This window comes from Chamaea fasciata, unplaced genomic scaffold, assembly GCF_029207755.1.
Source record: "Chamaea fasciata isolate MVZ Bird 193981 ecotype frontalis unplaced genomic scaffold, bChaFas1.0.hap1 SCAF_7, whole genome shotgun sequence".
NCBI classification, from domain to species: Eukaryota; Metazoa; Chordata; class Aves; order Passeriformes; family Sylviidae; genus Chamaea; species Chamaea fasciata.
Genome location: NW_027094092.1, coordinates 29,172,835 through 29,200,018, shown reverse-complemented (window position 1 = coordinate 29,200,018; position 27,184 = coordinate 29,172,835). Strand labels below are relative to the sequence as shown.

Here is a 27,184-nt window from a genome sequence, read left to right as displayed (position 1 = left end):
ATCCAGTAAGCAGACAATTGGTTTCTCAGGAAAAAAACACAAAACCTGAAACAACAAAAAACCCAAACCCCAACCAAACAGTAACAAAATTTAACCAGATTAAAAAAAAAAGAAACTAGAGAATACAATGTAAAACACAACCGTCCAACAGCCACAAACAAACTAGCTGAAATACCCGATCATTTCCATCTCTTTCTAATTCCTAAATTCTCTGATCAGAGTCCATTATTCAGAAATAGCACCTTGTAGGATGGAGTACAGACTGTGACAGAGAACACTGCTCAGCTAAATCCAGCAAAACACAAAGGAGCAGGTTCCATCAGATAACCAGATAGAGAAGATGCAAATACAGCCAGACATGGCATGGGAGGATGACCTTCAGGCCAAATAAAGGAGCAGGATGTGTTCCCAAAACCAAGTATTCACCAAAGTCGTTACAACACAAAGAACATGGATATCAGAGAATGTTACCTTAGAAAAATAATTTGAGTGTAAAAGTTGGCAATTCCTCCTGAAGAATGAAGCCATTTCCATACGTCATGCAAAATCAGTCACATGTCAATACTGCAGTCCTATGATACATTTTTCCTACACATTTCTGTGCTGCAATTGTTGTCCTGCATTAGTAAAGCTGAGTAATATCAGCCACAGATTTCTTCTCTTATCCAGTAAAATATATACACTCACTTCCTTGATTTTCTCTAGTGTAGCTGCAGGAAATTTTAAAAATAAAACTACACAAGCAGAAATTAAAGAAAATAGCAGCAAGAAGAAAATAGGCCTTTCTTTTGACAGGAAAATTGGCAAGACCCAAAATGCTCCTGCAGTAGAAGAGTCCAGTCTTGAACTAGTAAAGCTTTTGCCTCTAGTAGGTAAAAGATTAATATAAACTTTCACCTAAAGCTAAATGAATACAACTGCAGACATAACTTTGGACTCATCAGGTTGGTTCCACCACTGTTTCCCCTAGACTGATGTTTCAAGGACTAATTCCATTCTGTTACAATAGGGTTAAACTAACATTTCAGATGCTCTCCTAGTAAATGCACTAAGAAGATCTCTCCTTTGATTTCAGTCACCAATGGTTTTTTTTTTTCATTTTCCTTTCTCCTTGTTTTTCTTTTTAGACAAAAAAAGAAGTTTCTCTTTTACCTCCCTCCACATTAAATGGAGTTACAGAAGTGATTAGGGCAAGACTTACAATGACTACTGCCTTGAGAAAGCCGTCTACAAAAACCCATTCAATCTGTGCTTCTTTTGAACAACAGATTATACTTTTAAAATTTGCATTACAAGGACAATACATTGCACTTTAAATTCTTGCTTTAGAAAGACCTGGGTGCTAAAGTGTTTCAAAGCTAATAAAAAGATTAGGCACCATGAGGCTTTTGAAGTAGGCAGTTTTCCCATTTCTTGGTACAGGAAAAACGGAGGGCAAGAAAGGTCAACCAACAGACCTAAGCAACACTCTGAAACAAAACCAGGTTTCCTGACTTTTTGTTTACAGTTAGACACAGTGTTGAATATCTAAAACCTGAATAGCACCTCGGCTTGTAGGAGCAAGCTGGATCCCACAGAGCAAAGGGACAGCATTGAGCTTCAAGTGTCTGCCGGAACCAAGAGTGCCAATGTGAGGATGCTGATAGGTGTGAAAAAGTTTCATCTTCAAATCAGAAAATCCTCGTGCACAAGATGGAGGCCAATCAAGACAGGAGAAGCCAAACAGAAGAATGACCACAGCCCTATCTGAGAACCAGAAAGAATTAAAAGCTGAGCTACTAAGAACACTCTTTTTTATTATACAATTCGAAGCTCAGTTCTCCAAAATTCAGTTGTGTGTCTAATCAACAAATTCAGGGATCCTAGAGGAAAGTTAAAAGTCTTTCTAAATACACTCCACTCCAGGAAGGATACCAGCCTAAACACAGAGAAAGCTAAGCTACACCCTCTATCCCAAGAGGGCTGACAAGGTCATGCATAAAGCAGGACTGGAAATGAAATATGGAGTGCGTGCATCTAAAACAGAAGCTAAGTCAGAGGGCTCTTCCTATGGTACGGCTCCAGTAAATTCCACAATAACGACAAGGCATAAGGGTGGGGAAAAGAGACTACAGCACCTGTTCCACACACTTAAATACCAGACAATATTTGGCAGATGTGCACAATTAAGTATTTCCAGACTATCTATTAGGTGATGCTCACACCAGCAACAGAAATTACTGCTTCAGAATAAAAAGATATTTATAAATTCACTGATTTACATATTTCACAACTTTAGGCATTCCTATTTTTTTAAAAAAGGGCAAATAAAAAGCATCAATTGACTGAAGATGGCAACCACAAAAAAAAAGTCTCCACATGCAGGAAAGTCATCAACATGACTAAAGTCTTGATGATTGTCACCATCTCTCTTTGCCCAAAGTCAAAAAAGGCTCATTTGCAAGTACTCTCTTTTTTCCATCAGTGAGAAGAAAGAAGGATAGACAGAGGAAACTACCTTAGACAGTTCTAACTCTAAACAAGTCACTGATTTTGGCTAAATTTGTGGGAAATATTTTGGAGATATATGTTTACAATAAGGAAATCAAAGCCAAAAGTCATCCAAAAAAGTACTACTCCCCCAGATGCCATTACTATTCAAATGTTTTTTCAACACAGCCCAAAGATTTCCAGAAAAATTCAATCCCCATGAACTTAAACAATAATCAATTCACCTTGTGCCACATTAAAGGGAACTTTGGAGAAATAATGGAAGACAAATAGGGGGAAAAGTATCTATATTTAGGTTTTGTGTAATTTGTGGCAAATATGCCAAGTTGGATCCGGTTAGGAGACCTTCAAATTCTAGGCTGAGAAACTGATCAGTTGAGCTGCCTCAGTAGCACAGAAGTGTAACATATGAGGATGGTACATGTGTGGGATGAGTTCTATTTCCTGAACTGCAAGAGAAGACAAATACTTATTTGAACTATTTGAGGCGGTGTGGTTGACCCACATTGCTGAGTTCCAAAACAGCACTTAAATTTTGTTATACTGTAACCTAAATAAATGGATTACTTTAAGCAGCATCAAGTTAGTCAAAATTTACAAAAAATTATTTCACTGGGAAGTGAAAGAAATGATAGGCCTGACAATGAACAAGTGGTTGCCAAGATACACACATTTCTCCTGCAGTCCTTAATACAGTGCTCTGCTCAGAGCAGGACTGACAAAGGTCTCCAAACAGAAACATGCAGAACACTTCTATTGCACTGAAGTAATTGAAACAGGTATTTGCCAATTCAATGATGTAGTGAACTCTACCGCCTGCCGGGGCTTTGGGAAACCCAAAGCATTCACACTTGAAGTGATGACAATCGGAAGCTTCTTTCCTTCACATGACAAATCAAAATGCAAAACAGTCAAAGTAAAACCTTAAATAGCCTCATACTATTCCTGCCATCATGTAACATCTACAGATTCTACATGAAGAAAATTCCCAATCCACCAGCACTAGCTTTTAAGGAAAGAGCCCTGAACCTCAGTAAGCTCACTGTCAGAAGCAAACCCTGTGGCTGGCCTGGAATAAATATGCCCAAAACAATCACCAACAATACTGGATCCCTGACACTTGCAGAAGCTCAGTATTTCATCCAACATACCAGACATCTTGGTAACACAAAGATAAAAGAAGGCAACAGTTACTTTGTAGGGTGAGCTCAGGAAAGAAAGCTAGAAAGGATAAAAACTCAGCACACCTGTGAGCGTTTCTCAGAAAATAACTGCCATCTCTGTTCTTCTGGTGTGATCTTTAAGGATCAAATACCTGAAGGTATGACCCTAGAAATGAAAATTAGCAACCACTGGAGACCTCAGTCTATGGACTTGTACTCAGTTATGATGCTGTGTTTATGACTTTAGAATACATTCAACAACACCACACAGATTTTCTCTAAAGTCCTCTCTATGCAATAGGTTACAAATATCACCTGTGGTACAGACAGAGTTGCAAATACTCATCATCTCCCTTTCCTCCCTTTCCCTTGCACATCCACTCATCAAAAATAAACCCTAACAGAATTAACCAAGCCTTTATTCAGATGTAATATTCAGCCCCCTCTTGCAAAGCTGGTCTATTTGACATGCATTTAACTAAGCTATAAAGAACCATTCTCTAATTTTCTGTAGTTCTGGCAGCTACCACCCCAATTTTGATAGAGAGGCCTCATAAACCTGAAACCTAGCTTTTCCTACTACATGTCAATCTAAGACCACCTGCAAGATTTCTGTGTCCAACAGTGTTTTCCCCTTGCTATCAGACCACTGATACAAAACCAAAAAAAGTAATACTCATCAGGTCTTTGAAAGGCTGGGAACTAAATGAAGTAAGAGAAACTACAAGTCAAAGCAATCAGGAGCCAAGAACTGGATTTTTGAAAGTATCTGTGATTTCAAATACATGTGGACCAGAAGTAATGGATTTAATAGACTGTTTTAAGAGTTGGATTGTGTTTACTTGCAGCACAATGACTCAGCTGAACACCTAGTAATTAGCACTTGACAGAAAAGCTCTGTTCAAGACAAAGACTTTAGAAATACAGTCAGTTTGAGACCAGCAGTACACTGCAGCCACACCTTCAAAGTCCTCCACATACTGGCAAGATCAACATACATAAACCTGTTAAGAAGAGTTCTCTCTCAAGATACGCCTGAATCCAATTTGTTTACTACAGGGAAGAAATTTCTATATCTCTAAATTTTTCTTATTGTTTAATGAGCTAATCATTAGATGATTCACTAATATCTAACAACATGTATTCCTTGTCCACAACTCGGGTGTTTGTTTCTCTAAATTCTCAGAGCAGGAGGCAAATTTAATGTTAGTTAGAGTACACTAAGCAAGCCTTCTTGATTAGTCTTTTTTGAGACACAAATATTCATTTAATGTGAGCCAAAAAAGTTTGTTGACTTGGCCTCTGAACTGCAGTTACTTGTCAGCCATGAAAAAGAAAGAAATCACAACTGCAATAATGTTCCTTTTGGATTTATCTGTAAAGACTTGATGGAAAACACCAAAACTGACATTCGTTTAACTTGGGCTTATTATGATTTGCATAGTCAAAAAAAAAAAAAAAAGCTTTTAAAATATGCCATAAGGATTACAATCACCAAGGAATACCAGGCTTGCTCCGCTGCTCAAGGATTTTTTTAACTCATCACTGGGCTTTTTTGAGTACATGGACTTGAAACTATGCAGACAGCACAAATCTCCTGAACTTTCAGGAGAATCTTAAAAAGGTATATTGTGTGTAAGCATTTCTACCTCACTCAGAATTGAATCCAGTACTTGAACTAGGGGGACAAATATGTTTCCAGAGCCCAAAAATAAAGTCTAGGGTTCTGGAACAGTGTTTTAGTCCAGGAAAACAAAAAGTCAAATGACAAAAAGAAAAACTCTCTGCTTATAGTTTATTCTTATGAAACATGCAGCCTTGGAAGGTAAATCATCCCCAGCTTTGGTCAAGTTCCACTTCTTCCTTGTAAAAAGTTTGTAAAGAACATGCTGAAGAGGCAAAAAAGGGGAAGGTTAGTGCAGCAAAAGAAACCACAGCAAGTAAAACAGAATGAGCAGAATGCCACTAACAGCTGAACATATCTAACAGTTCACAGCTCCTCAAACGAGGACACATTTCCTTCTTATGTCCCCTTCTCAGGCTTACAGGCCTTACTCTCTCTTCTCAGTGGTTTATAGAGTTGCCACTGGACTCTCCCTGAACCAACTTGCTAGGGCATAAGAAAACTACAAAGCCTTCCCAGCTTAGTTTTCTAACTTCTAAACACGGTGAGTTGGCTCAAAAAACAGGTCAAACACATAACTATGCAACAGATGTAGGAATGAGGGCCTGGTGGTTTTTAGGTAAGTCCTCCCAGACTCACCTAAAATACCCCAAGACACTTATTTATGACACAAGACTTAGCATTTTAACCCTTGAACTGGACACACCGATGGATCCCAGTGTGCATAAAGTACTGGTTCAATGCTCCCATCACAAGCAGAACACACTTCTGTGAACGGCCTTTTTGCAGCATGAAGATCAGTTTATAAATGTGTGGTGGTCATTAATAGGACAAACCAATATAATTTTGATCTCAAAAATTTCCACATAAGCTGATGTAAGTGGTGGGTCAGGGGAAACACAGGAAAAGAAAGCATTAAGGCGACAATGATAGTATTTGCTTAAGGGAAAAAGCAGTCTTTTTATGTCAGTAAAAAGAAGGAGATGGTCACGGAGCTGCATGGAAAAAGAGAAGGGAGAACATGAGTACCCAACAACAGCTGAAGTTACATGGGTTTTGCTTGAAGTATATATGTACTGTAACTTGCTGAGTTGCCCCCAGCAATTCTGCAACAATATTTGTAATATATACTTTATTGTAAATAGTTTAAGAAGCACAGACCTCCCTTTAAAATATTTCTTTTAAAAAGGCACAGCTTTCAGACCCCATCTAGTGGTGTGAATACCTTACAGCAGCCTCCTCAATCAAAACCACATTTAAAGCTTTTCCATGCACTGTTTTTAAAAAAGAAACAATACAGATGGTTTCAGTTTAACGACCACCTGAAGGAATATAAATACTTACACATTCTAAAAATAGAAAAATAAGATTTCCAGAATCACTAGTCAGCTTATAATCATAGAATTATATTAGTTCTATATTTATAGCACTTCATATGCTATTTTTGAGGAGCCAACCCACCACATCCAGATCTTATTAGTATACTGGGTTAGAAGGAGAGAATCTTAATTGCTGCACTAAATCTGAGACAGAAGAGATATCAAGCTGTGAATGAACTTTGGGAAAAAGCAAAATGAATCCGCCTCTGTATCCTGACTCAGTCAGCAAGACTAATCAAATTATGATTATTTGAAGTGAGCTAAACTTTCCACAATTCAGAGCTGTGCAACTGTCTCTAAATTTCTCCATGCATGCCAAGAAATGCTGGCTTCTCCCTGCAGTAGCCAAGCATAAGCCACTCCCAGTTTCCCATTAGAAAGTTAACCAATTCCACGGCATATGAATAAAATCTATTCATAATCAGGATTTCTTTCCTAGCCCTAAAAGTATTCAATTTAAAAATTTTAGGGGTGTTTGATGTTGCGTAATTAAAGAAGTGGACCAAACCAACTTTCCTGGCTGGAGGCATGCAACAGCAAGCTGAGACAAATTCTCCCATAACCCAACTGGAGAAGAGTCATATATTTTGAAGAAAAATACACCGCCATAAAATTCCTCAGATTTTCTGGACAAATAAGTAGATACAACTCATTTTTTCCTGTCAAGCAATGGAATCTAAAGCTGAATTTTCTAACCTACAAGGACATCACTGCTCTATTCAGTGTTTTGAAAATGTAGAGCCATTAGTTTAAAACTACACAATTAGCCATATTCCACTGACTGACATCCAAGTTTAGAGGTTAACAGCAAATTTGCCCTTTTCTGATAGTTCATTATCAAGCTGAACAGCACAAAGAAAAACTAGCAGAAAGAAAAACTATACTTCCCCTGAGGAGCCTCTGCTGATTAAAGCCAGAAAGAAATTCAGCATCAAGCCTGATCTCCTTCAAATGAGTTAAGGCCAGCCAAATCCCGTGAGTTTTACCACACCTCACCTATATCTGTAAAAAGTCTCCATACACACAGTGCTGTTAGCTGCACTACATGTTATGTGAAGGTATTCCTAACTACAGTACTGCTACTGGCCACTAACAGCTAGTCTTGGGAATTCCAAGCTTTTCACTTGCTGGATTTTGCAGACAAGCAGCAGCAAGATTCCCCAGAGCAGACTCCAGTTATGAATCAAAAAGTAGTGCCTGCATCATCTAACTCTGCCTCCATCTGAGAACTGACAGAAACTGGGGAAATGACTTTTACAGGAGGTGTTGCACCGGCAGCAAATTATTAACTACATGTAACCATTTCCCATATCCCATATTGGAAGAGTGCTGCTGTGGTCCAGCTTAACCCAGTGGAAGTTAAAATTTTGGCAACCCACAGTAAACATTTAAAAGTAGCTACACTTCTTCCCCTTCTTTCAACCCATTCAACCTCTAATCAAAATCCCACTACACACAATGTGACCAAACAGCTGAAGTTTAACTGATCTAATACTTTCTGTTAGCACCACAGGTGGAATGATAGGACTGAAAAACTTCCCCAATGGCCTCAGTGTTATGATGGACTAGATCAACATTGAAGGAAGGAGGAATTTCCCTTGATGCCTAAAGGCACAAAAATCCCTCACAGGTGACATGTCATGTGCAGCAATGTAAATAAAAATGCAGATTAGGGAAGAAATAGACAGATCTAGCAATTTTTTACCGTAGTTACTTATATATTGTGCTATTCAAGAATCCCAGCAAAGATTCAACAGTCTAACAAATTTTTCTAAATCATGTCCCTCAAAACCTTCCATTCCTTCCAAAGACAGTATAAAAGAGAGCTACAAAAATGTAGGGATGTAAGAATTTTCACCATTAGCAGACTTTTTTGACAATGAGGATAGCACCTGATGCAGTAGCCTTCCTTTGTCGTGCTAGTGGCATACTTAAACAGATAGCATCCTGTTTATCCCTAGATTATGGAGACTTTCAGGGCTCTTTAACCCATTCTGCCTATAAAACTCACCAACCAAAGTGCTTTTGGCACACATCTGACCTGCAACTACAGCATGATTTATTATTAATAAAAGTACAGGAAATATTCACAAACTCCCACACATACCAACTTCAGTTTTATGCAGTTTACCACAAGTACTTACAGCATTATGTGGATTACTTTATCTTTAAAAAGAACTATTTTTCCCCTGATAATTAAATGTATTTTCTCCAGAAAAGACAATAACAAACTAAAACACACAGACAGATGTGTAAATTCTGGCTTCTACTTGCTTACTGGAGTGAGGATTGTATCTTTACTGATCTAAAACTAATAATTTTTTTTCCTTGTATGACAAAGTGAATTGGCCACAAATACATTAAAAACCAAGTCCTAGCTTTCTAGATTAGCAAATTAAATCTAGAGAGACAAGTAGAAGTTTTGTCAAATGCTCTGTTACTTTCAAAAGACTAAAAATCTAGCCTAATTTATTTAAATAGAAGAGACTCTGACTTTGGCAGCCCACTAGCAGGACACAGATCGTTCTGAAGAGTCCTCTTTCCTGAGAGTTTCACGGGGGAAAAAATCTACAGTGGCAGCAGAGTGCTTCAGAGCCATTTTCTTTTCCTAAGCCAAGCTTACCCTTCTCACCGTGTTTTGGACACATCTCTGATCAAGCAAAGAAGGAGAGCTAATGGCTGTCCCAGAAAAATGGTAGCTGAAAGTAGACTTAACACCTGCATACATTTATGTTACAGCTGGCATCCAGACAGACTTAACCCACCACAGATTTTTATGATGGAAAACCGAACATTCAAAATCTGAAAGACTGAAAAAGCTTAATCTCTTATGCATGCCGAAGTCTGGTTTCAAACATTGCATAGAACCACTTTAGAACCCAGTCTTACCATATTTCAAGCTGCAACCTAATTCTCTTAACTTGTTTTTAACTCTGTGCAAATCTGGAAGCACATTATACAGCCAAATGATTATACAGATGTCTGTATCACTCAGGAAGTCATGTTAAACTCATAAGCACTGAGTAAAAAAGCTGCCTTGACCACACTCTCTAGACAGCCACTGAAAACTGAGCTGGGCAGGAGAAATAAACTGTAAATCAGGTAGTGCCCACCACAGCTTCTCCCAGTAGTTCCAAGAGAGTCCTAAATATAAAGATGAGAACTTGACACAGCACTCCAAGTTAATCTGCAGGGGTGAGGCCAGGCAGGCTTCAAAAAAAAAAAATCACCTTAACACTGAAGATCTAGCCCCATTTTAAATCAAATTAGATCATAAGAATGAAGAAGAATATTTATTATGCAAAATAATTGATTACCAACATTGCTGTTAACTTTGTTCTGCATCTTTTCTTACTGCCATATATACTGACCTTAATTTAAAAAAAAAAAAAAAAAAAAGCAACATGCCATCACCTCCCAAGGGAAAGGAATAACACAGCATAAAACAAGGACAGCCAGATCATACCTCTGAGGTTTACGAATATCCCAGAGTCCCACACCTTCCTTAGAATTGGCAGTAGCCAGTAGTCTGGGTTCTACTGGATTAAACATCACACTGTGAAAGGCTGATGGGTAGTGTGCCAAGCAGAAGGGCTCTGTTGAAAAAGTTGAAATTTCAGACATAAGAACAAACAATGCATTCAGCTGTTTGATGCAAGGAGTTTGGCAGTTGAATATGGAAACAGCATAACAAGATCTGAAGATATGGAGACATGTTCAAACCACTTCTCAAGCTGACACATCCAAAGCAATATAAAACCTGAAGTTTTAAAATCCACCCACGTGTACATTAATTCTGTCTAAATATGGAAAAGGACACAGACTGTATTTCAAGACACATTTTCTTTGTGGAAGGTTATCAGAATTTAAAACTAGCTATTCAAAGATCAAATACTTGAATCTTCTTAAGGTTCATGACCAAATGCTCATCTGATAAGGACTATACATGCAGAGGCTTCTGAAAGCTTCCCAGTAATATATGCCTGAGAGCTTCCACAGCCACTGCTGATTACTCAAACCATAAATGCAGCAGCAATTGCTTCTAAGGGAGAATAGTATTACAACAAGCGAAATAAGCTTGTATGCAACTCAGCTCAATGCAAGCTGCTAACCCTGGGGAAAAGAAGCCTACCACCTCCTAAGAGCAGTACAAGCAGACAAGAAGGGTGTTCCTCTTGCATAAAAAAAAAAAAAGTGTTAACAGTTAGCTCTTGCTGTTCACACAGAGTAGAAAACATGTTCATTCAGACTCTCCCTCACATAAGATTGTGTTTGGACTGCTACTCTGCCTTATTTATTCCATCAAAATACTGTCTCCATGAAGAGTGGGGAAAAGCCTTGACTCTGTTACCTTCTCCCTGTTTCTGTGAGCCTTACAGCTTTAGGCACAGCCTAATTCTTTTCCTTGTTTGTAACTTTTGTGGCATGCTGGCACTCTTTCAATCAACTTAGAAACCAGAATCAATCCCTATTTTGAGCCAGGGATTTGGCCAGACTTTCCCATTCACTGATTGCTCTGGTGCAACTCCTGTGTCACTCACATGCTTGGGAGTCAGTTATTGTCCCTATCTGAGCCACCAAATGCAGCAGCTGTAGCCCCACAAGCACCTCCAGAGTGGAGTCATTTTCTTTCCTCATTTCCCTCATTACCACATACAAAACACAGTCAAGCAGGCAACCCTCTCAAATTCTCAATACCTTATGAAATGACTACCTATCAAGCAAATGAGACAGAATTAACATTTACTTGTCTTGTCTGTACCCTCTTCTCATGCTCTATTACAAGTTTTTTCATGAGGGATTTTCCTTTTTAGTGTTTCCTTTGCAGTGATGAAAACAAAGGTCTCTGACCACAAATGAAGCCCCATGGTGCTATTCATTGTCATAAGAGCCAAAAGTAAAAAGAAGAAAAGAAGACAACTTTTGTTCTGCCAGTCTGCCCAAAGGTTTTAGAAATTGCTGTTGGTCTGCCAGCAGCGCCTAATAAGGTTTAACACCAAAACTGACCTTCTATGTTTGCATCATCAAATCAGAATCCTGCTGGGACATAAAAGGCTGTGTTATTAAAATGGCAGCCCCCACTGAGAAGCAAAGGCCCGCATCAGCTGAGTGGAGAGACAAACATCAGATTGCCAAACAAAGGAGCTGGGTTTTAAACTAAACTTTAAATTTGTGCATATTTCCTTAGTCAAATCATTGTCACTAATTACTGATGCTTTCCTTCACACCTTTATTATAAATAGATTGGCACCACGGTGCTCTTCTAAGATATCAAAAGTTCCCTTTCAGCCAGTCAAAGACAGATTACAGAACCTAAACTAATGAGGCATTAAGTCATTTTAATGAAAAGTAGAGGGATTACTTTTCTATTGTTCCTTATGCTCATTCACAATTGTAGCTCTTACACACTGGAGTATGAACATGTTTCTGAAGGGAGCAGCTCAAAATCATCTTTAATAAAAATGATTAGTAGTCATTTAAGACAGTAACAGAACTGTAAAGACCAGGGCTTGCCAATCACTGGCCAAAACAATTATGCCTCACTTTCACCCTTCTCCAAAACTCACTGTCTTGACTGTCCCCGATAAACAAAATTTTCCTCCTCCTTGCCTTGCACGAATTCTTCCTCAATCAATTCTGTTTTCCTTCTAGAGATCTCACCTCCATGGGAAGACTCCCGAATGTCCCAAATAAGAACCCGACCATCATCTGAAGAACTTGCAAAGATGTTGTCATTTACTGGGCTCACTGAAAGGCCATACACTGCATCTTCATGGGCAAACACATCCAAAGTCTCCGTGCTGGAAGAGAGACACAACATTATCATTCTTCCCTCTTTTGCTATTGTTTCATAAAGCAAAGTATTTGCTGCTTTATCTACCTAGTAATATTTTGTGACAGTTTCTGTAATTTCATGAGAAGACCCTTGTGTTTAATTAAAGTAAAAACCAAACAAAATACCCATGCACAGTGACTTCATGATATGAGGAAAAAAAAAATCTCTCAAACTAAAACCCAAACATTAAAAATTTTAGATATTGCAAGATGCTATAGAATACATGATACATTAGATTTAAGTTTGGGAGCATGTAATGGGAAAGGGAAAGAAGCCTTGGGACCTCTGGGGTCAATTTTTACTACTTAATGTAAAAAGGAAAACAAGACAGGAGTTCATTCTTTAATACAGGTTTCTGTTTTGTCAAGAAGTTCAGTTGAAGCTTTCATAAGAGCAACTTTCCAGATGACTTTTTCAGTAAGTTTTCTTTGTTTTTCAGGACAGACCAGACCTGTGTTTTTCCAATGTAGAAAAAACAGCAAAAACCAACAAAATAAAAATAATTCCCCCAAAAGTATATCTGGATTTCAGCTGTTTCATAGTGACAAAAAAAGAAAAAGTATATTCTCTGTTCTCTTCCCAATGTTTTAGATAATCTAAAAGATGGATTAGTGGTATGGAGAGGTCAAAACCTCAAACACTAAATCAGAAGATCATGGGACTGCATTATTTCTTTTAAAAAGCCCCTTTATTTCTTCAGGGAATAAACTCTATACAATCCCTATATCTCATCTCATGGAAGCTGCATCAAAGATATCCCACATAAAATCAGCATTTTGCTCACATGGCAATTGATGTTCTTAGTGGCAGATCTACTAACTCTGTCTCAGGGATCATTAGTAAAAAAGGCAAAAAAAAAAAAGCAGTAACAGAAAAAGCCATTTAAAGTTATGAAAAAGCAGTTGACAGACTAAGTGTTACCATTAAAAAGAGATTAACTTTCCATAGAAATCAATCAGAATTCAGGCTACTAAGGTTTCTTTTAGAAGATCATACAAAATAGCCTTAGAGGAAGGAATTCTGTATGGATTACAACCAGACTTAGCATACCTAAAATACTAAAAACCTGACAATAAAAGCACATTAAAAATATGCACATATCAAAAAAACTTGTCAAAACAAGGCACAGCAGGAAAAAATGCATTACATAGAAAAGTTAAAATGACAAAGATCTTGTAGAATCTAAAAAAGTCAGAATACAAGCACCAGCATCTAAAATTGACATTTCCACATTTAATTAAAACAAGAAAAACAGAACACCAAACAAAAAAACTCTCACAAAGCCAAATTCACGTACACCCCCCAAAAACCAAACAAAACACCCCTTCCAAAAGCCCTAAAATGTTAAAAACAAAACAAAGAAAATCTCAAACCCTAAACACTATATTCCTGAGAAACCATCAGAACAGAAGCCAAAGTTACTTTTGCCCAGCTTGCACATAAGATTTAGGCAAGAAGCAGACATAAGGTATGATAGAAGGCAGATATACACTGAACAATTTGATGCAAAAGACTTTGGACAAACACATCAAGAGAAATGTTCACATAATGTTACTCAGGGAACTCAAATATATGTAAGAACAGAGAAACAGAAAACCTTACATCTCTTCCTGCTTTTTCTTTATTTTCTTGAGTTCACGTTAAACAAATGGTCAATGCTTAAATCTGTAGAAGTTATCAGTACGGACCAAAATTTTAAAGTTTTTTTACTTCAAAAGCAGTAAGCTCAATAAACAAGATGCCTAGAGAATTCCAATTCAATATTACCGCTGTTGTATTAATTATACTTTGACTAACAGCCTAACCTTGATGTAGCACAACAAAGTCTAATTCCCAACTGTTTTGCAGTTTTGGTAGAAAGTAAGTATCAAAACCAAAATTTTCCATGTTAGAGTGGAGAATCAGGCAGCTGCAACCAAAGTTTTAACAGGAAGTTAGGTAGGCCAAGCACTAGCCATCTTAAACACAAATCAGGTGAGTCTGTTGAAAAACAAGAAGTTTGTGCCAACAGTTGTTTATGTGCCAGAATAATCTACTCAGAACCTACTACACTGTCTGCAGGAGAGCATATATATTTAATTACCATTCTCTTTCCTGAGGTCAAAATAATATAGAATGCAAGTGCTGAAGAAGAAAATGGAGTGATGTAACTTCATTCCAGTTATGAATTTAGATAAATAAAAAAAAAATTCAGTATTAAGACACTGTTCTTCTCCTAAACCATTGATTTAAAACATAAAATGGCTACAGTGAGTTGACATTAAAGGAGTTCTTGAAGCAGTGGAAACACAAACTGTGCATTTACCTTTCAACATCATGGAGTATAACTTGCTCATCATTGCCTAAAAAAAGGAAATATAAGCAATTAACACCATGTTCTAGCAATTACAAAGCATTATAGTAAAAAAACCCCCAAACCACCTTTTAAAAAAAAAATTACAATTTCAAAACCCATATTGAAACAGAGAAGACCAGCTCAGTTGCTACATGGTTACCCTCTGCTCAGACATATGAAAGGTCCCATGTAATACCGCCAGTCATGACCAAATGCACCGACCTGTGTCATCTGCTACCGCTCAACAAATAATTGTATTTAAATATGCTACTAATCATTCTTTGCCCAGTTTGAGCTTACGTTTGGGGAGATTTGCAATCAAGACTATTACAAGAAGCAGCAGAACACTTTCAACTCTCATAAAAATACATCCCTCTTCCTGTTCAAAGGATGCTCCATAAAAAGATCACGGAAGGTGAAAAGAAATGTCAAAAATGGAATGCATGTGTGGTTCGCTGATCAAATGCTGCCAGCTAACACTGTCAGCATTCAGGGTTTTGCAACCATTGAGAAGGCATGAACATGACAGCCAGTGTAACTTTTCCTGTATTAACAAAAACCAAGTAACCAGACAATCATGTCACTTTTCTTTGATCACACCAACTGAATACAATGGAAACTAACCACACATGTGCAGACTAAGAGGGTCACAGCCACCAAGTAATGCCAATAGCTCATGCAGAGTTTTTCAAGCTATAACAAAAGATAGTTTTTTTAGTCTCTGTGCTGAATATTTTATTACCTAAATTGGGCACCTCCTCTTTAAAAATATTTAAGGACACACAAACTTTTATATTTAATTCAGAAAAACCCCACAAAACTAGAAAGCCTGCATAGTCATATTTTTATGCTCTATCTTTGTAGTTGTGATGTAGAGCTGTGAAGCCTTCCTAATGCACACTAAAGACAGAGGTTCAGAAGGAGCAAGATTTCATGTTATGATTCTTAAATGTTCAGTTGACTCAGTTTTCATTTATCCCATATATATTTCAGTTGTATTCTGTCTCAATAGAGAAATATGAGAAAGTTTCACTTTGACGAGTGAGGTATGAGATTTTCTACAACCATTTGCTCTTTGCCCAGGCTCCCAGTAAAATTGTGCCAGCCTTAGATTACTGCAGTAGCTCATCTTTTCCATGGTACAATAAACAAGTCATTTAAGTGTCCTTTGGTCATTAATTGTATCTGGAACTGCCCATTATATATTATTACATGCTGTTTATACCTAGTGAAACTACTCTAGTGCCTAAATATTTCTCCAGTGAAAAACGGAGCCTGGTTTCTCCAATGACAAAATTTCCTTCAGCAGACACTCCTGGCTCTTCAGTCCCCATCCAGAATGAACAAAAGAATCATTCCAGTTGCCCGGTTTCAGGCATCCAGTTATCATGGGATCAAATTCCCTTCCATCACAAGCTCCAAAATGGGAAAGAAAGAATGAAAGTAGAGTGGAATAACCACTGTTTTCCTCCCTTCTGTGTGTGGGAAGAGAAAGTGGTGACAAAAATGTAACCACAAACGGGATGCTTCTGGTAAGGATTCATCCCTGCACAAAACATCACTGCTGTTCGGCCCAGGGGGGGTTCCTACTTCCACTGTTTTTACTTTAACGCTGGAAAGTTCATTCCTCACTGAAACTAACTGGGTCATAATTGTGTACACAACTGTGTCATTTATAATCTCTCTTGTTTTGATAACTGCAGTTACAACAATCAGAAAGACAGGAAGAATCTGCCATTCCCTTCAGTTATACTTGTAAGGGTGAAATACTGCAGAGCACATACAGAGGAGCACAGTTAAGGTGGCCTAAACCCCATATCTGTCATATAAGCGCTAAAAAACCCAAATTCAATTTCCTGTAGATTTATTTCAGCTTTTCATATACCTAACATTAAGTGCAAAGAAATAAAAAGTCCACACAGTTTACTAGGAAGGGATCTTGCATTTCAAATGCTGCTCTACTCTCAGTGTGCGTGGACACAGAAGGGCAAAAATATTCTTCAGAGACAGGAACTTCACTGAGACAGTCTTTAACTCCAAACATTACATGCAAAACATTGTCCACTCAGTTCCTGCCTTCCATTTTTGTAATGGTTACATGGGGTGCTTGCTCCTTCAAAGCAAAGAGCTCTGAAATTCCTTGGATGCAATCCAATTTGTACTAAAGTGGAAAATCCCTTCTCCTCTATTATCAAGAGTTGCTTTAGAGAAAGGTCATCAGATCATAAGTCATTAGACATTGGCAGTAATTTATTTACAGAATAAACTGACTTCTGTGTGACTTGTGCTAGTTTATATACTCTAATTTTTAATTTTGGGACTTTTTTAAGTATTCCAACTTCATGATTTAAATACAACTCCAAACTCAGGTGTGGATGTGAGTGTCTGTGTGACAACCAGTGAATCTTAGAACCCACAATTCTTTCAGACTTTTTAAGAATCTCCCAGAACATCACTGAGTGAATAAATATAGCTAGCCCCATTTTACCAACAGAGATAAAACAGATGGTACATCTAGGCCATGCAGCAAAATGACTCTTTACAAGGGATCCAAGAGTCAGACTCACAGCCCTTGCAGATGAGCTCACTGAATCTCGATGGAGCAGCTGAAAGAGTTCCTGACTCCTCCAATGGAAATAATTTCTGGCAGAGGATGTTTTTATGCAAACCGGAGGAGGAAAAAGATATGAGAACGGCCAGTTTCTCTGTGCATCAGCTGTCACAGCTCATCTAACCTGGCATCTTAGCATAAAATCACCATAATCAATTATATAAACTTTAACTGCAGGTGTTACCTTCAGTAACAAGGTACAATCACACCGCTCTTCTACCTTTCCTGTGAAAACAGCAGCCTCTGACAGCAAAACCCAAAGGACAGAGGGCTGAGTTGGACATGAGAAAATACCATTACAGCTGGTTGAGCAAGATTTGGCACACTTCATTCCTTGAATATTCATGTAAGGTTCCATTTGTCTGAATTCAAACTAAAGTAAAAGAGACTCTGGCCCAAAATTCCACTGGAATCACTTGTGCAGATATTCTCATTTGAAGATAGCATGTACTGCTATTTTTCTGATAAAACAAACAGCAGTCCCCAGAATAAGAAGATAGGCATCACTATTTGACAGTCTAGGGGTTTATTCCACCTGAGAAGTATGACTGAATCATTTCATCCTTGAAATTTCTGACACCAGCTTTTGTTGTATCCTTTTTTCTTAGGCATATTATAATTTTAACACAACACTGAAGGACAAGAAGCTTCCACCATTAACATGCACTCAGAATCAATCTCTAGAATTGATTTACAGTTCCCAAGTCTTGGGTAAAAAGGTAATGAACGGCTTTGACCAAGCAGTCTCATAGTACCCTAAAGTATGTCTAGCTGTATGTTGGTGGACATATTGGACATACAAATTCTCATTCATCCTGTGACCTGTGACCATTTCCACCAGATAGAGGAAATGAAGTATAGCAGAAAATGACACTTCACTGCATGCACAGTCCTCTGCCTTTTTCTTGTCAATTTAATTTTCCTCCCTATCTCAACACTTCAAAAATCAGGTAGTGAAATGGACCTAAATTACAGAAACTATTACCCCAGAACAAGGATATGTCCACTTCCTTTACCTTAGTTTTAAGACCAAATTAAACCTTCTATTAAAAAGTTGATTTATATTAAAAAGAGAGCATCAAGGGTTATCAGAGCCCAAGGTGCCAACAGTTCTAAAAGACAGAGGCTTACGTAGTGAGAATTGAAACGGGGTCTAAGAAAACATGATCCACCAATAGATGGCAATAGTCCTTCATGAGCTGTCTAAGGGTGCATTGAAATCAGACAGTAGCAGAAAAGATTTTAAAGCATCAGGCTTGAGTGCCAGAGAGAATGCAGGGTCTGCTGCTAGGACAGCTAAGAGGGAATAACAAAGACAATGTTTTCCACAGTCTTTAGCACAAGTAGAGGCAGACTGGACTCAGGATTTTCATGATGTTTGAGACATGGAGAGTTTACACTAGAGTTTGGAAAAAGGCATGACAAAATTGAAAATGTTGCGCTAGCTAAAGGATTTCCTGTTCCCCCAAAAAAATCCAACTGCTGATTAAGAACACCTTCCAGATCTCATGTGGGGTAGCATCTTACTCGTGGCTTCTACTCCAAGGCATTCACAATACATATTCATGTGAAATCAGGGTGCTCTTCCTTTCTTACCTCCAGAGAACACTTTTGTATTGCCACTGTTGAAAGCTAGGCAGAAGATATTAGAGTGATGCTCCCCTTTCAGCTGAACTGGTTTGACTCTTGAGTGGATGGCTTCTTCCATATGCCAAAGTAAGACTCGGCGGTCATCCCCTCCTAGAAGAAATAAAAGAAATGAGCATTACTGCCTGAGCCATGTGTAAATTGATTACAGACAAATTATTTAACTCCACAGCTATTCATAAAAAGCTTTGCTAAAACCTTGATTAGCATAAAAAATGTATGCCTTTTCGGATATATAGACACACATTTACATTAAGATGTCATGCACTCAGGTATTCAATTAAAATTAATGAAAACAGAGCAATCAGCAGGAAAAGATTGAATTAAACAGCTGCCATTCTGCCAACACATAGTGACAACCTATAGCAACCTGGAAACTCAGAAATTTACTGCTATGTAAAATTCCATGACAAGCTGTAGAAGAATTACATGCCAAATTCACATACGCATGTCGGCAAAATGCTTCTACACCAACCCCTTGTTGCCAGCATTGCTTATGTTATTCATAAAATATGAACTTTTTCCCCCTTTCACTGACAACTATATATCCTCCAGCAGTCTTTGCAAAGCCTTCATAGCACAGGTTGGCTCAGGACTGATAAAAGACAAAAACATTTTACTGAAGCATTTAGAAGTCTTCAGCACGCACAGTTATGCCAGGCTTCTAGACCTGTAAAGGTTAAGACAAATATTTCTGTGAGGTGAAGTCCTGGCAAAGAGAGTGCCTGGTAAAAGGAAGTTCAACTCTCTTGCTCTATATCTTGCTGTACTCCTAATTGCTTGCCTACATGCAGTTCTCAATTCAGAGCTCTATACATAAATATATTTAAGTGCCTCCTCGTCTGTCTGGCAAACAGTTATATATAAAATAAATATTAGACTGTTCATGCTTCAACTGCTTTAAGTTATTATTTATTAGGAAAAGAAAAAAAAATCAAGATACTATTGTACTGGTCAGCATTCTCAGCAGCAACTTGGAATGGCTGTAAAATCTGAATAAGGTTTCTTCAAGTCAGACTCAAAGTATTTTTGGTATCTGTATTTAATAACAAATGAAAGAGAATGGCATCACAAGTGAAATGTGACACCAGAAGCATGCTGATTACAGTTAAAACATTTTACTGATTCTTTGCACAATCAAAAGCCTAAACTCAGAGCCTTTTGAGCTGCTATCCAGAGGACAAAGGCAGCAAAAAGAGAAAAAAAGAAACCAAAATTACTTGGCCTGCTGTTTACTTGCAAAAAGGGTAGATGCACAAATAGATTTCATTACTACTGTTAATCAGATTTCTTAGAACTTTTCACATATGTTGCTAAAAAGAAATTTTTCCCATGGAACTGAGTTACATCAAACATCCTAGAAGTAAACAGTCTCTGAGCCTTTGAGTCTCATAACAGATTTTACGACACTTTGATAGACAGTACAGCAGCCCGTTATGATTACCCAAGTTCCACGAAATTGTGTATTCCTCCCCCTGATTTTGGATTTCACATACCAGAGTACATGATATAAAGATTTGTGATGCATTTGATAGCTACTGAGAACGAAGTCAAATTTGATGGATCCAAAATCTCACAGTTATTTATGGTCAACTAAACTGATGGAAACCTAGGTTCTTTTTGTCCAGAAATAGGAGAGAAAGTTGTATTTGCGCTCTAGTGACTGCAGATGAGCTTGCAATAAGGAGACATAGAAATACATGAGTGTCGAAACATATGACCACATTATTCAAGTTAAGATTAAGAAGTAACTGTCACACCAAAGGTGACTACTTCCCAAAGCTGCCAACCACCATGTCATAATATTATCACTACCTGAAAAACAATTTGAGCAACATTTAACATAGGTGAACACCAACATTGCTTCTATCAGACTTCACTTATTGCCTTCTGTAAAAGACATTTCAGGGCAAAACATGGTAACATGCAGTTATTTGTTGTCATAGCAAACCAATTTGCAAAACTACTGCAGAATGTCTACACATCCTCCTATCTAATAGCACAGCCACCTAGGTGTCTCACTTTAACAGTAAACTCATAATCACTTCCACCAACCACTGTCCAGATTAAAAAAAAAAAAAAAAAAAAAAAAAAGGATAACCATAAAACAAGCATTACTGTGGTTCCCAGCACACATACAGCATGGTAGGAGTAGGATAATTCGCAACCTGTGCAGAAAAGTGCTTGATAGTGTGAAAAATTGCCACTACCTTCTCTTTTATAAATTCTTATATCTTAGTGCCTGTTTGCCTTGGAAACTACTTATCCTGTTGAATACAAATGTCTCCCTCTTCCCAGACACCTAGGTCTCCATGAAACTTTGGTGGTGGCACATTCCATATCTTAGGAGCTTTTAAATGCTCCCCACACTCATGCAGTGCTGTCTCTCCTCCATCTATGTGTTCTCTTGTACATCCTTTTCTTTGAGAACTTCTACACCTGTTCACTCCTCAGTTTTATTCCTCTCATATCCCATTGAGACATATAAGTTTAACAAAATAGTAACATTAACTGTGTTGAAAGCGTGTTCCCTTCTAATTCCAATTCAGCTGTTCTAGAAACACTTCAGACCCAAGGCCAGTTCCACCAGAAAGAAAAAGTTACCCAATGTGTTGGACCACAGAGGATTTGTGGCAAACAAGACACTTCAGCAAACCCTACATCCTCACACAAGAGAACAAGCAGTGTTAAGTCACAGGCAAATAATACCCAAGGAAAGGCAAGTCTTTAGTGACAGAAACCAGCAAATCCAATCTCCATTACCCAAACCTGACTCTTACCGTGAGAGTGAAGAAAGGAGGGAGGTGCACATGTATGGGCAGGTATACAGGGAGAAAGTACAGAAAATGTGAATATATAGTTTTTATGCTCTGTAGAAAGGAACTGTGATTCATCAGACACAAACTGCATACACATTATGCAACATAAGCTACAAGTCTGAGAATTACAGGAAACTTCAGGTCTGTAGCATTTGTTCTGTGCAGTAGATCAGCAAATGCAGATTGATTAAAATGCTTTCAATTTATGGTGAATTTATTGACCATGTCCATCAATTCTACAACTGAAGCAGAAGCCACATTCTTGAAATAATACAGAGCATATACCAACAGCAACAGGCTTATCATATCTGGAAAACGGGGATATATGGCTTCATACGCAAATACCTTAGTCAGCAAGGCTCCACATGTGGATTTTCTGGAAATTGAAGATCCACAGAGAATTTGTAATTTTTCAGTCCATGGTGTCAGAAACAGTAAGTTTGACACCTACAATGAGGAAATAGCTTCACTTTCATCTTATTTTGCAGATTCTGTTTAGGATTGTATGACTGCCAATTTGAAAAGAAAAAGTTTGTGTGACCCAGCTAAGAACTACACAACGCCATTCTACAGCTACTTTTCAGAAAGGAACCACATTTAAAAAGATTTAATTAGTCAAGTATTACAGGAGCAGGGTCAAACTTGTAGAAACACACAAAATCAAAAAGACACAGGAAGAGAAATCTATTTGTTTTAGACCTAAAATAGTTTGAAGGGGGCCAGAACATACCCTTGCCAAAAGTAAATCTAGTCCAAACAGTATCTGCATAGCTCATGAAACACACTTGAGCTCCTGGGTACTAACAAAAACACTTCAAAATCATACCAGTCAGTCCTGAAAAATGGCAGTTTTAAATGCATTAACCTTGCTGATTGTGGACAAAGCTCAAGACCACTACTCTCCTTTATCTCCCATATACCAGGTCCATTTGCTAAAAGAACCTACATGGCAACCTAAATCATAACATGAAAGATTAGTATTGTTGCTTGTCTCTACTTCAGAAGCTGCATGAACCACAGAAAGCAGGACTGGATGGTATTTCAAGAAGTTGATCACTTAGTTGGCCTTGGCCAAAGGCAAAAGACCAGGCTCTGTCAGAATTATCCCCAGAAGATAAGTCTCTAGTTTGCTCTCAAAAAAACACTGCTGAGGTAGATTTCATACCTACCTTAGGCAACCTATTTCAGTTTTTCATTATCCTCGCTGTTAGGCAGATTACCCTACTATATCAAGCCTGAGGGTGCAGTTTGACATTACACATAATCCCACTCCCCCTCGCCATGTGCTCCTGCTACTTTCCCTTCCATTGGATTCAGCGGCCATTCAGGCACGGGGTAAGTTAAAGAAGTTGACCTGACAGAAAATCAAATGACAAACAACCTCTCCCTACCTATTCCGTCCCCCTGATCAGACGCTTCTATCATACCAGTTTCAGACTTTAAATTACGAAAGTGCCACAGTGCAAACAATGAAGAGAAGAAATAAGTGAATGAGTTACAGGGTGAAGGATAAGTGTGAGATCAAACATCAGCCTAAAATCTTTCTTCCTATAATTTGAGACCATTTTTTGTCCTATTCCCAGTAGATAAAAAAAAGATTACAACTTCACATAATAATAATTAAAAGCACATTTATGCAGCTCAGGACTTGCAGTTCTACTCAGCTGCTCTTTCTGTAGACTAAATGGACCCCTTTCTTTCACTATTTCATTCTTCTACGCCTCTGATCATTCTTCATGCCCTCTTCTGAATTTTCTCAGTTTGGGCACATCTTTCTCAAAGTACACTGCCCAAAACTGAGCACAGCACTCCGAGGCCCCAAAAGCACCACAGTAGGTTTACCTTATGTGCTTTGTCATGTCTGATCATATTTGTGTTGTGATATTTATGCATTTCCTTTCTACATGACTATGGGATAGTCTCCACGGTGTATTTGTAGAGTTCATTTTTATTCACATGCTGTAGGTTCCACTTGTCCCTCCCAAAACACATGACATTTTTTTCCATGTAATGTATCTTAATTAACTTGACCTTCAACTCCTATCCCCTGAAATTATTGCTGCCTGATCCTATCTTTCCTGAGAAATTTTATAATTTCTCAGACATTAATTGAAACATGATGTAGAAACTGTGCCTAATATCCCTTCTCATACGGAATTCTGCTTGATACAAAGACCAGAGCATCCCTCCTTAAAACCTACTTGATACACAATCCCCTTATTCGGAAGTAATACTCCACAACATTTGCTAAAGTCATCTCATTCCCGTTTTAGGCTCATGTTGCTTCAGATTTATGTAAAAACTAAATGACAGATGCATTTCCAAAACTTTCTAGCACCCTCACAAATTTAGGATCATAGAGCAGCTATTAACTATTGCATTATCTGGTAGAAGGGGAAAAAAAAAGCCAAGAGAAAAAGAGCACTGGCATGAATTAAGGAAGTCTCCAATTACAGTACTTCCCAGAAGTTATCTTGAAAATGCAGTTTAAAGTATGTAAAAAAAAAAAGTGGGAGGTTCTGATAAAGATACTCATGTTTGTAAAAGATAACAGGCATGAGAAATGACAGTCAGATAAACAAACAGGAAAACATATCCAGCAAACCTAAGGATGGGAGAAAGACGATTACACAGACCAAGTAAAGCTGAGTTTTAGGAAGTCGGATTGTAGGATATGGTTGGCAAATGTGAAAAAAAGAGGTGGTTGCATACCATTGCATGGTGATTTTAATTTCCATGCATGGACAGTCACATGTTTATCAAACTGTTAAAAGAAAGAAAAAACAAACACTATCTAGTACATAAAGTGTTGCAAAGGCATGTTTTGCCCAATAAAATCCTGCAACTCCATCCAGAAGCAAGTTTTAACCAATTTCAACCCACTTAGACATTTTTTATATGTTAAGCTTTCCTCTTCCCTTGTGTCATTCTGCAGACAGTTTTTTTCTGCTTGTCACACTACATCTTCTCCTGAGTGTTCACCTCCTCCTTCCAATTATCTCAGTGTTTTAAAATCCTTGTCCTTGTGTCAGTCCCTTCTTCTAGCACCCCTGTCCCAAAACCTTACTCTCCGCCCTTTTTCCCCTCTATAAAGCGACATCGTTGAGTTTCACACAGGTACAAAGAACCCCCAGACTGGTCCCCAATTCAATCTGTGGAGCTCAACTTTTTTACTTTAAAACATGGTTAAGAACAAAAATAAATACTATTAAACATGTAGTTTCCAATACAAGATTTAAAGAAGATACTAAAAATTTTCAAACATGCTTTCAGAGATCCTGCTGAGACTTGTCTACACTGAGGTTCTCTCCAAAATCGTAACAGGAAAATAATCTGTAACTGCAATATAAACCCTGTTTAAGCAGTTTGAATTTTTTACTGAAACAGTAATCATTAGCCTTACAGGCTTGCTTCTGTGAGAGACATTAAAAAAAAAAAAAAAAAAAAAAAGAAAAAAAAAAAAAAGAAAGAAAGAAAGAAAAAGTGGGACACATACCCAAGGAAAGCATTCCAGCCAAGTGAGGAGAACAGCACTAACTTGGATGCAGGCTGATATTTGAATGGCACTGGGAGAGCCACTAGGAATGCACTGTATCAGCTGAACTTAAAACAGCTCTAACAAGGTCTAAGTTGTTAACAAGTCGATCAGCCAAAGCAGACTTCCCTAGTTAAAGAATATACATATGACTTAAGACTGAACAATTGAAAAGACTGCTTGCACTCTCGCTTTTCCTGCACTCCTGTTAAGTCTCTTAGCTGCTATAAGCGCAGTTGGAAGTACCCAACATCTCATCCTTACTTCTGTATGCTGACTATTTTGAGGGAAGAGAGACCCTCATGCTACCAATTCTAAGGCTTTATCTGCATTTGGAAGTCTTTTGAAGCAACTCTTCTATAAAACTTCAGAGTAGAGGCAGCTTACACCCTTCCTTTACCTTTCCTCATTGCTTTTTTCCCCTGCTGTTCCTACTTCTCAGAGCTTCAGGATCAAGGATGGCCTTTAAAAGGAGTGCTTTGAGTGTAATTTTAATGAAGCTTAGTCTTATAATGGTGTGAAATTTAACAGAGTATCCATAATATTTGGACTTTTAATTTCTCGTTCTTGACTGAAGCACAAAGCACCTGCCTGCTGTTGCTAGGGCCCTTAAAGCATTCTAGATGTTATGGGCATGGACAACATGAAACTTTTGAAAAATAAAGTTACCATAACTAGAGCTCTTCATTTTCTCAGGTCATCAACTGAAGGTCAGACTCAAGGTAATCTGTTCTTGGTTATCCCAAATTTGTGCACTGCTAGCACGTTGGTTTTTTTTAGGAGGGTAGAACTCTAGCAGCATGTATATACCACATATGGAGGAAAACCTTACCCTCTTTGAACATTCTGAAGCTCTATGAAAAGTTAGGAAATTGAGAACTGGACACTGCTTGAAAGCCTTCCTTTTATACACACTTTTTTAGATATCCACTAGATGTGAACTCTGCCTTCATTCTCTCACTGCACCTACCTTGATTCAGGAAGTTTGGACAAAATTAATTCTTAAAAGTCCATTCCAGCCCTGGACTGTTTATGCTTCTGCCTAAAGAATGAATGTCAACATAGGTAAGTGCACTGATGATATGGCAAGAGTTAAAGCATGTCCTGAGGCCTTCTTGAGCAAGAGCAAAAAATACTGGTGGTGTTTCCATCACTAATTATGAAAATAAAAAAGAGAAAAACAGATACACTTGAGATCTCTGTAGCACTTTATAAGTAAAAATACATCTCTCTACTTTCTACTGGAGAAGGACCAGTACAAACCAGTATGACAACTGGCACAACTGGGAACTTCGGAATGGGTGAATCAGCAGTCCCTTCCAATACACACTCATGCTTGTATACATATATATGTATGCATGTACACACACACATATATTCACAAGCTAAATGAATGCATATCTCAGAAGTCGCATGTGCATAAAGATAAAATAATCCCTAACAGGAACACTAAGATCCTTCATAGACACTTCAGAAATCACTGGACATATCCTTTTAAGTTTCTTCATGGAGTAATGTTAAATTTAAGAGGGTTTCACTGTATCAGCTTCCACCCTGTGTTTATACAGGGTTTCTATTTTGCCCTTGCTTAAAAGTAACCAGTCATTAAAACTCTTTATTGAATGCTCTTTGAAATTATTACTGATACCATTGTGTGATACAGTTCACCTCTGCCCAGACACCACGGCAAGGCAGGGCACTGTCCGCTCCGCCATGCCCCCATCACATTCCTCTGCAGCCCCTGT

At 38.1% G+C, this 27,184-nt stretch overlaps 1 protein-coding gene across 1 annotated transcript in view; it reads right to left on the bottom strand.

Annotated features, from left to right (window-relative positions):
- The window catches only part of DCAF5 (DDB1 and CUL4 associated factor 5), a 68,343-nt gene that overhangs the window by 39,450 nt on the left and 1,709 nt on the right, over window positions 1–27,184 (bottom strand). Inside the window, exons 2-5 of the mRNA XM_066188235.1 lie at window positions 19,035–19,178; window positions 14,798–14,834; window positions 12,318–12,457; window positions 10,123–10,252 (exon numbers count right to left, since the gene is read on the bottom strand). Of these exons, the coding sequence (XP_066044332.1) occupies window positions 10,123–10,252; window positions 12,318–12,457; window positions 14,798–14,834; window positions 19,035–19,178 (451 nt within the window). The remainder of the gene's footprint in view (window positions 1–10,122; window positions 10,253–12,317; window positions 12,458–14,797; window positions 14,835–19,034; window positions 19,179–27,184) is intronic.